Source organism: Pezoporus flaviventris, unplaced genomic scaffold (genome assembly GCF_033815535.1).
Source record: "Pezoporus flaviventris isolate CSIRO_AGI_PZ_B2104156 unplaced genomic scaffold, CSIRO_AGI_Pfla_v1 ptg000154l, whole genome shotgun sequence".
NCBI classification, from domain to species: Eukaryota; Metazoa; Chordata; class Aves; order Psittaciformes; family Psittacidae; genus Pezoporus; species Pezoporus flaviventris.
Genome location: NW_026892702.1, coordinates 1,046,750 through 1,057,121, shown reverse-complemented (window position 1 = coordinate 1,057,121; position 10,372 = coordinate 1,046,750). Strand labels below are relative to the sequence as shown.

The 10,372-nt window shown below is 58.6% G+C and overlaps 1 protein-coding gene across 1 annotated transcript; it reads left to right on the top strand.

Annotated features, from left to right (window-relative positions):
- Positions 1-54: 54 nt before the first annotated feature.
- Positions 55-490, top strand: TMEM203 (transmembrane protein 203). The gene has a single exon (XM_061479585.1). The coding sequence runs from the start codon at positions 56-58 to the stop codon at positions 464-466; it is 411 nt and encodes a 136-aa protein (XP_061335569.1). The 5' UTR covers position 55; the 3' UTR covers positions 467-490.
- Positions 491-10,372: the final 9,882 nt, after the last annotated feature.

Genomic DNA, 10,372 nt, shown 5'->3' with positions numbered 1-10,372 from the left:
GCCGGGGCCCGGCGGCTCCGGTGCCGGTGCCGGTGCCGCGGTGTGAGGCGGGACCATGCTGTTCTCGCTGCGGGAGCTGGTGCAGTGGTTGGGCTTTGCCACCTTCGAGATCTTCCTGCACGGGCTGGCGGTGCTGGCTTTCTCCGTGCTGCTCGTGCTGAAGGTGGACGGCGCGGCCGCGGCGCTCTCCTGGTGGGTGGTGTTCGTGCCGTTCTTCGCCGCTGATGGGCTCAGCACCTACTTCACCACCATCGTGACGGTGCGGCTGTTCCAGGACGGCGAGAAGCGCCTGGCCGTGCTGCGGCTCTTCTGGATCCTCACCATCCTCAGCCTCAAGTTCGTCTTCGAGATGCTGCTGTGCCAGAAGCTGGTGGAGCACACGCGGGAGCTCTGGTACGGGCTCATCATGTCGCCCGTCTTCATCCTGCTCCAACTGCTCATGATCCGAGCCTGCCGGGTGAACTGACGCCGCGGGCACAGGTCTGCCTCCCCGCGGTTCGCGGAGTGTGTCTGTGCACAGGGCAGCAGGGTACACAGGGCTGGCGCTGTGTGCTGGCGCTGTGGGCTGCCACTGAGCTCGCTGCAGGGCCGTACAGTGCCGTGGTTCTTCCAGAGACCCTTCCGTGCCACATCCTCGTTTCAGTTCACTCAGCTCCAGGTGTTGCTGCGCATCCTGCCCTGCACTGTTTGGCAGTCGTTTTATTTTAAAATAAAAACGCATGGAAGGATTAGTTCTATTTTTTTTTTTTCCTTAGAAGGCATTTGTATTTAAAATTCCTGCCTGGAGAAGGGGGATTATCTGGGGGTTGGTTGCTGTGGGTGTCCTCGGACACCCCTGCAGCTGCCTCACCTACACTGCCTGAGGCCACACTGACTTCAGCTTTTGGTTGACAAGAAGCTCCACATGATCCAGCTTCAGTGTGCACTTGAGCCCAGAACCCCCCCTGTGCTGGGCTGCGCCCTCAGAGCATGAGCAGCAGCTCAGAGAGAGGACCCTGCCCCTCTGCTGTGCTCTGGGGAGACCCCCCTGCAGTCCTGATCCAGCTCTGGGGCAGCAGCACAAGAGGGACGTGGAGCTGTTGGAGAGAGTCCAGAGGAGGCCATGGAGATGCTGCGAGGGCTGGAGCAGCTCTGCTCTGGAGCCAGGCTGAGAGAGCTGGGCTGGGGCAGCCTGGAGAAGAGAAGGCTCCTGAAGGGGAGACCTGAGAGCAGCTCCAGTGCCTGAAGGGGCTGCAGGAAACCTGGAGAGGGGCTTGGGACAAGGGATGTAGGGACAGGCCAAGGGGAATGGCTTTAACCTGCCAGAGGGGAGACTGAGATGAGCTCTTAGGCAGAAGCTCTTCCCTGGGAGGGTGCTGAGGTGCTGGCACAGGGTGCCCAGAGAAGCTGTGGCTGCCCCATCCCTGGCAGTGCTCAAGGCCAGGTTGGACACAGGGGCTTGGAGCAAGCTGCTCTAGTGGAAGGTGTCCCTGCCTGTGGCAGGGGTTGGAGCTGGAGGAGCTTTAAGGTCCCTTCCAACACAAACCAGGCTGGGATTCCATGATTCACCAGCACAGCTGATTTGTTTCTGTCTTTTGCTTCCCTGAGCTGTTTCATGCCTTCAGTGCTCTGCAGGGTGTTACATGGCCATGCTCTGAGCCAGAGAGAACTGATGTGTGTATTTTCAAACAAAAAAGTGGGGTTTTTTTCTTTATTTCAGATCCATTCCCTGAGTACTGAGATGGGATGCTGGGGTCGAGGCAGAGGATCAGGAGGGTGCATGCCTGATGTTGATCGTGAAGGGGGGGGGTGTCACTGTGAACCCCAGTGTTGGTGTGAAACACTGTCCCCAGGCCCTGGGAAGTGTCAGTGAGTCAGTGTTCCTCAGGGAGGTGTGGCTCAGTGGGTTCAATACCAACAGCAGGTCAGACCTCTGCGTCACTTGGGCTCAGCTCCCACCACGAGGGTGCTGAGGGTGTGAGATATCAGGGGTTGCTCTGGAGCCAGGCCCAGGGACTGGTCGCCTTCTGACGCAGTTTTACCTTTGGACTCTGTTGATGATGTCTCTGACAAAGCACCTCATGGGAGCCAGGACTTCCCTTCCAGGCTCTGCTGCTCCCTGGCCCATCCCTGTCTCTGCCCCATCCACTCAGCTCCTCTTGATACCACCCTTACTGCTTCGTGCGGAGAGGATCTGGAGCTGCAGAACTGCCCTACAAGCAGCTCTCCAGTTCAGAGCTGTTTAGCAGAGGCCTGAGGAGCACCAGGAACATGTCTGTGGGTCTGATCTCCACGTGAGGTGCTCTGAGGACAATGAACAAGCGGCTGCTTCTTTCCTCTCTAGAAAGTGAATGGGAACTGTGAGGAAGTTTCCTGCTGGTGACAATGATTGTCCCTTTGCACTGCTGCTGGCTCGTCCTGGCTGTCACAGGACAGCAGCAGGACAACCAGCTGCCTGCTCCAGCAGGACCCATGAGCTGACATCCATTTGGGCCACTCTGAGCTTAGCCCCTGGTGATAGAATCACAGGATGATTTGAGTTGGAAGGGACCTTCAAAGCTCATCCAGTTCCAACCCCCTGCAATGAGCAGGGACATCTTCTGCTAGAGCAGGTTGCCCAGAACCACATCCAGCCTGGCCTGGGATGTCTCCAGGAATGGGGCATCCACCACCTCTCTGGGCGACCTGTGCCAGTGTTTCACCACCCTCATTGTAAAGAATTTCTTCCTCACATCCAGCCTGAATCTCCCTTTTAGTTTAAATCCATCACCCCTTGTCCTGTCACAACAGGCCCTGCAGAAAAGTCTCTCCCCATCTTTTATAGGCACATGTTAAGATGTGCACTGTGACCTGCTTCCCACCAGCCTCTGTTCAGGTGGCACCTGGCTCAATCCCTGGCTCCTTGTCCCCAGTGACTCTCAATGCCCATCCTAGGCTGGCGCCGAGGTCCTGTGCTGTAAGTATGGGCCGGGAGCACCCATTCTGCTCCACCGTGGCAGACCCTGAGGTGGTGCCAGGCCTTGAGCACTGGCACCTGCCTCACAGGACCTCCTCTGCTCCTGTTTCAGCTTGTGATGTGGTTTTCCCAGGCTCAGTGTCACCAAGGTGCAGCTGTAATGTTCTGGATGTTCCTCTGGTCTGTCCACTTGGAACCAGCCATCTGCTGACATGGGCCAAGCTACAGCAAAGCAAGGACGCATCACCTGGGAGGAGCACAGCTTCTGCTCCTTGTCCACTTCCACCTCACTCCAGTGTGAGCCCAGCCCCGCTCTCGGTGTCCTGGTGCTGTGGTTGTGCCCACAACGTGCCTGGTAGCTCCCAGTGCACAGGCCATGGATGCTGCAGTCACTGTTGTGGGTCTGGGAAGGGAGGTCTCGGGTAAGGGGCAGTGGGGCTGAGGGCAAGGCTGGGGTGGTGCGGGGGGGGCAACCAGCACCTGCTGATGGGTGTGAAGAACCAGAACCACGGCGGGTGGTTGGTGATGGTGGAGAGGAGAGGAGCAGGAAAAGCAGCAAAGCCTCTGAGTCAGGAGGGGACACTCATGGAGTTGCCCTGGGGACTGCTCCGTGCCTTTGGACTCTCCCACAGCTCCCAAACCACCAGAGAGGGGCAAACCCAGGAAAACACAGATCAAACAGATGAGCACATGCTTCAGCCTCGCTTGGCACGGAGCGGGGCCCAGGACCAGCAGCCCCAACCTCGCAAGCAGAGTGTCACCAGGTGTGGGGTGTGACAAAGGGACAGGGCCACGTCCACCCGCTTGCAAGTGGCTTTTCCAGCATTCTGGAGCTGTCCTGGGGAAGAGCCAGTGGCCAGCGGGTCCCAGCTCTGCTCCTCTGAGGTCAGGTGAGCTCCCAGGGGGTTGGGGACGCAGGGGGACACGTTGCTGAACTGTGGCACTTGGGGGGCTGCCGTGGGGGGCTGCCTGGCCAGGGTGGTGGGGGTTTCTTGGCAGTCGGCACCAGCCATATCCTACCCTGGGACTTGCTCCTCATGCAAAGGAGTCACCTGCTGGGCCCAGGGCATCCAGGTCCTGCAGCAAAACATCTGTGTCCCCAGCCCCTGCAGCCGGTGACCGGGGAGATGTGGCCACACAAAACTCCTGCTGGGAGCATCCTCAGTGAAATCCTGTGGGCACAGCTTGAGGGGATCAACCCTGACCCTGTCCTCTGCCTGGTGCGGGCCACGTGCTCCCCAGTGTTCCCTGGCATGGGGAGGGAGGCTGCTCAAGCCTTGGGCCAACAGACTCTGTTACACAGTGGAATACACCTGGGCCAACAGACTCTGGATTAGGCTCTGGCAAAGGTAAACATCTCACCTCTGGGTCTGTTTTTGTTGCTGCCTTTCCCACACCCAACTGCAGCTCTGTGTGAGGGGAGAGCCCTGGCTCGCTCCCAGCCCAGAGGCTGCCCTGCAGACACGCTGGGGAGAGGCACGGAAGGAAGCCAGGGTGGTGGAATGTCTGCCAGAGGGTTGTGGAGTCGAGAGCAAGGCACCAAGGTCAGAAAGGATCGGTGGGGTTTATCATTTGTGGAAGATGAAGGGAGAACACGTAGGTGTCAGGACTGGGAATTAAATGACATCCTGGGTAGTGGCTGACCTCAGTGACCCCAGAATTTGATCAGCATTAGCTTTGTTGGCTTTTACAGCATCCTTGGGGTGGAGCAGAGATGCGGTGACCACCAGGACTTCATCAGCAGTTGAAAGCACAGGTGCAGTTTGAGTCACCACCCTTGGAAAAATGTGAAGTGTGGAGCAAGTGCTGAAAGCCCAGAGGAAAGCAGCCAGGGTGGTGGGGGAACAAAGAGGAAAGGCCGAAGGAAGGGAGGCTGCAGCAAAGGTGAATTCCCCAGAACAGCTTCTCAGAAGCTTTGCTGAGACTTTAGAGTTAGATGTTAAGAGTGGCACAGCATCCAACAGCCTTCACCTCATGGGGCCTCCACCATGGCCTTCCATCCCAGCACATCCACATGGAGCCCATCGCCACAGTGCTGGGCAGCACATCCCGCTCCCAGCAGGGAGCTGGTGCCTGTTCCCGGTGCCTGCCCCTGCAGGGCTCAGCCAGCTCCACTGTCAGTACTGAAATACTGATACTTCCATTGATATCATTAATCCCAGGATCTCATGAGGATTGCAGCATTGTGCTGAGCCCCACTGAGTGCTGTGGGAGATGGAACCAGCGCCAGCACCTGCTCTGTGGTAGCTGTGCACAGGGAAGGGAACGCACCGGGGCGTCCATGGCCAGAACAGGGGCTGGCTCCAGGCACATGTCCCTGACCCAGATCACCCAGAGCTGAGATGTGGCACCAAGTCCCAGGCAGGGGCAATTAGGGCATGTTTAATAATGGTGCATGCTAAGAAAGGCAGGAGGGAGGAGGAAGGGGCTGGTGTGCTATTTGCCAGCTGGGACAGCAGGTGTGGGGATCCCAAAGGCACCTTTAAATGGCCCCAGTTCCACCAGTCTTGCTGGAATGGAAGGGCAGGATAAAGCTGGTCCCTGCTGGGACCAGTCACAGCAAGACCCGGAGTGGGTCTGGAAGGGGAACAGAGGCCAGGAGTGAGGGATGGAGCTCACCCAGAGACAAGGGACCTGCATAGAGCACGCCCACCCCTCCCACTGCCAGAGCTGGGGTGACCTCGTGGTGCAGAAATTGAATGGTGGGGAAATGAGAGACTCTCTTTTGGTGCTGAGTCAGGGTGTTCCCTCCTCAGGAGGCACAGGGAAGATGGTAGCAATGGAGGTGATCTCATTTCACAAACACCAGCATCTCAGTGACTGGCAGTAATGGCTTGGGCTCAAACCCTGCTGAGTGTCCACACCAGCCTGGCAACTTCCTTCTTGGTCTCAGAGAGTCACTTCAAGGGCCACAGACAAAAGCAGATCAAACAGGTGTGTGTGTGTGTACTCTACCACTTCTCCACAGTGGATTTGTCCACCTGCAGTGAGAAGAATGAGGCTCTGGTACAGGGTGCCCAGAGAAGCTGTGGCTGCCCCATCCTTGGCAGTGTTCAAGGCCAGGTTGGACACAGGGGCTTGGAGCAAGCTGCTCTAGTGGAAGGTGTCCCTGCCTGTGGCAGGGGTTGGAGCTGGAGGAGCTTTAAGGTCCCTTCCAACCCAAACCAGGCTGTGATGCAGGTCCTTTTCAGTTATGAGCAAATAGCACAGGTAGCTCTCACCAGAGCATGTCCTTGAAGGCAAACAGGGCTGGGGCTCCTGAGCACTGAGGACCTGGGAGAGCCACGTCAGAGTGGGTGCTCCTGTGCGCCAGGCACCCAATGGCCCTTCCAGGTCCTGCCATACCCCGTACCTTGTTCACCCCGTCACCCTGAGCTCCAGCCTGTGTTTTACCAGACAGACACCTGTTTGGGTGGGACTAGCTGAAGAACAGTGATGGCCATGCTGTATGTGACCCAGGGCCAGGCTGTTGTCACCTCGCTAGGGCCCAGCCGGGGCAGGGGCTGCACTTGGGGCAGGCACCGGCAAGGGGGGAAACAGCCTCATCCCTGCTGGAATGCCAGGGGGAAGGAGAAGGAGCCGGTGCTCAGCCCCTTCAGCAGGAGGATGGAAATCTAAGGCAATTATCTAATGAGCTCATCAAGGGGTCTCTGTGGAACCCCCCGGGGGAGCAGGCACAGGAGGAGCTGTGTGTGATGCAGCGTGCTAGGGATGCAGCGTGCTAGGGATGCAGCTTTGGGAAGAGGTTCTCAGAGAGCCCTTCCCCTGCTCTCATTGGGCTCATGGGCTCTGCCCCCCCCCAGCATGCCCTGCCTCCTCCCAGCACTGTCCTTCTAAAGCTTTTCCAGGGAGGATTTTGTCCACAAATTAAGCCATTACCTGTGACTTGGCTCAGGAATATCTGATGTAAATGAAGAAGCCCTAAATGTCATTGGATTTTCTTGCTGAACCATTTACCTCTCCGAGCAAAGCTCCTGGCTCCCACCGCTGTGTTTGCCTTTGTCCACAGCCCATTGGGGCCCATAGGACAGCACAGAAATAAGGGCCCTAGAAAATGGGGTGCTGGGAATGGGGGTTCCTGGTCCCCCTTGGCCAGGGCAGCTCGGGGCCTGCAGCCTCCGCTGGGTTTCAGGCAGGAGGAGGAGAGCTACAGCAGGCGGAGGAGCTCCTGGAGCCCAGCCCCAGCGGTGCCAAGTGCCCTGTGCCTGGGCACCCCCCATCCCGCAGCTCTGCCCGAGCCCTGCCAGGCTTTGGGCACCCAGGCAGGCTGTTTGCTCAAGGACAGTGCTGGTGATGCTGGTTCTCCTGCTTCTGCCTCCCCAGAGGAAGGTGGGCGCTCAGGACCCCAGGAGGTGGCAGAAGGGCAGCATGAGACATGTCTGCTGGCCACACTCATGGCTGTGAAGTCTATGGCTGCTGGGCACATCTCATGTGAACAGGAACTGGTGCAGCACAGGCACTGCCTTCACAGCGAGCGAACACCCCGGCTGTGGACGCCCGTGTTCTGCTCAGGGCTGTCTACAGGCACCATCCCCAGCTTGGTACCGACCTCCAGCCCTCAGGGGCTGTGCCCATCTCAGCAGCAGGGCTGAGTCTGGACCTGCCATCCTGTTGAGGAGTGCTCAAGGCCAGGTTGGACACAGGGGCTTGGAGCAAGCTGCTCTAGTGGAAGGTGTCCCTGGCCGTGGCAGGGGTTGGAGCTGGATGAGCTTTAAGGACTCTTCCAACCCAAACCATCCCATCATTCCATTATTCTATGAAGATGCGTGGCTGAGGGCTCTCGGCAGCTCCAGAGCACTGGGGCTGCTCCACAGCATCCTTGGAGTGAACACAGCTCCTCGAGGGACCACATCACTGAGGCAGGGCCACAGACTGTGGGTGGGACCATGCGTGCCTCGGTGGCACCCGTCCCCACCTGCCTGAGCGCATTGTGCTACCCGCAACACTCATGAGGGGCCCATTGCCCTCAGGAGCTGTAGTGGTGGACCAGAACCATTGCAAAGCTTGTGTTGGGTGCCTGGCCCCAGGGGCACCCCAGCCCCTCCTGGGACAAGCCCCAGGCTGGATTCAGACCATTCCATCCTCCCCTTCTTTTGGCAGCCCAGGAGAGCCTGCCCCGCACCGTGGCATGGTGTCAGCTGAGTCCCAGCCAGCTCTGTCCTTCCCTGCCCTTGTGCTCACACGGACCAGGGCTGCTCCTGGCAGGGCTTGCCCCATGCTGGTGGCAGCAGGGTTGCCAAAGGGCTGAGCTTGGCTAAGAGACCCGGACCCCAAGGGACAGGGACAGAAGCAGCAGGTCAGGCAGCCCCGCAGGCCGGGTGCTTGTGGATGGAGTCCTAGCTCCCTCCTGGGAAATCATTACCTGTCCTGCCCAGAGGCAGTTAAGATGTTATCACATAACCTCTGAACTATTTGCTAGGGAAGGATCAGGACAAGTAAACCAGAGAGTTGCTCAGCCTGGGTTTGGAGGCAGGAGCCAGAGGGTTTGGTTGGCTCAGGGTGCACACAGTCACCACGCAGTGCCATGTGTCGTGGGGGGGACTGGGGCTGATGAGTGCCTGTCCTGCATGGGGATGAGTCCCCCTGGCTCAGGACATCTCTGGACCAGCCACTGTGCAGCCAGAGACCTGGGAAGGTAGTGGACTCTCATTCAGCCCCTTCCCTTGAAGCCACGTGAGTCCAAAGGTGAAGTGTTGTGTGGAGGTGGGGATACAGGAGCAGGGGCATCTCTGGGCTCCAGGCATGCACCCCGCCAGCAGGGCACAACACAAGCACCCAGCTTGGTACAGGCTGCAGACTGACGGGACATGGGGCAGCACCCAGGGAGCGCTGCCCCCCGAATTCACAGCGTGGTGCTTCCTGTGCACACAGGGGGCCTCAGAATCCACCATCCCTCCGGGCGCAGGGAAAGGTGCTCCAGGAAGGTCACATGCAGTGGGGGTCACACGTTTCCCATTTGGCTGAGCTGAGATCAGGCAGCTGGGAACTGAATCCTTCCATCGAGATCACCCTTGTGATAGCCCTGCAGGCTCTCATCAGGGAGCTGAACCAGCAGCTTCCCTGGGGCCCCCAGAGAGCAGGTCCCGTGTCCAGCAGCCCTGCCCAGCCCGGCTGAGGTCCTGGGGCTGGGGCTGGGCCGTGATTCCCAACCTGCACCATGAGCCCCCAGCGCATGCCCGGAGCGACGGGAGGCTGTGGGCAGAGCTGGGGGCTGCAGGGACCTGAGCCCTCCCCATCCCTCGGCTCTCCTCAGTGTCCCCGTGTCTGCAGGGATCCCCAGCCAGGAGCAGCCTGGGGCTGAGTCGCACATGGGGAAGGTGAGCAAGGTCCCAGCTGGGCCATGACAGTGTCTTGGCAATGCCCTGGCAAAGCTCAGCGAGAGCTGCTGAGACCCCCGGCAGGGGCATCCTCCTCCTCTGATGGGATTTTCCTTCTAATTGCTTCCTACTTTGTAATAAAACTTAGCAAGGCACCTACCACTGTGTGTGTATTTTCAGGGCACTGGATACCGGAAATATCACTGTTACCTCCCATAGACCTCGTAGAGACCATAATGGAAATAATTACGACTGTGGATAGGAAGAGAACAGAAAGGGGTGCGTGTAAAGGCACAAAGAAGCAGCGAGACAAGGGTTAACAGGAGAGGTGTGTGCTAACTGCTGCAGGGCTCCTGTGTGTGATTTCATTTAAATAAGGAGGAGGAACTAATTGGCAGAAGATGTGTCAAGATGCCAAACCGAGCTGTAAATACACCTGTGAGACAAATGAGAACTCATAGTCAGGAGTCTTGACTGAGGCTGATGAGGTCTGGGACAAAGTAACAGGGAAGAGACTTTCCAGCAGTGTCCGCTTCCCAAGGACACCAAGGCAAGACCAGGGTGGGTTTGCTGCCGGCAGTAGAGGAGCCCAGAGCCACAGCAAGGACTCAAAGCCAGCTCAGAGGGATCCCAGTGTCTGGGGGCTCCTGGAGCAGGGTCTGGCAGTGCTGCAGGTGAGCTGACCCTAGGTGCACCTTTCAGGTAAAATCACCTCTCCTGCTACAGCACCTTGTGCTGAGAGGGTTGGGGTTTCCTGTGGTCCCCTCTGTCTGGGGCACTGCTTCATTCCCTCCTCCTGGCCCTCATCCTTCCAGGTAGCGGTGAGCTGAGCAGGAGCGGGTGCAGGACCTGGGGGACCGTGGCATCCCATCACGGCTGCGCCAGGCTGCTGGGCAGCCAACCCCTCATCTTCCATCCCCCCTGGTTCATCCTAGTTTTGCTTCTCCCAGGGAAAGGTCTGATCATCCACCGGGATCTCCGAGTTGCACAGCTCGATATAGGCTCAGCCTGGGGGCAGCTTTCTGAGCTGCTCTCCTTGCAGCTCCCGCTGACAGCTGGTGTTCTCAGCTGGCCATGTCCAACCACCTCTCTCCTGTGTTTGGGTTTGCAGGAGCCCTCA

Bases quoted from the DNA above. Each gene is read 5' to 3' on its own strand.
- TMEM203 (XM_061479585.1), top strand. From the start codon at position 56: ATGCTGTTCTCGCTGCGGGAGCTGGTGCAGTGGTTGGGCTTTGCCACC.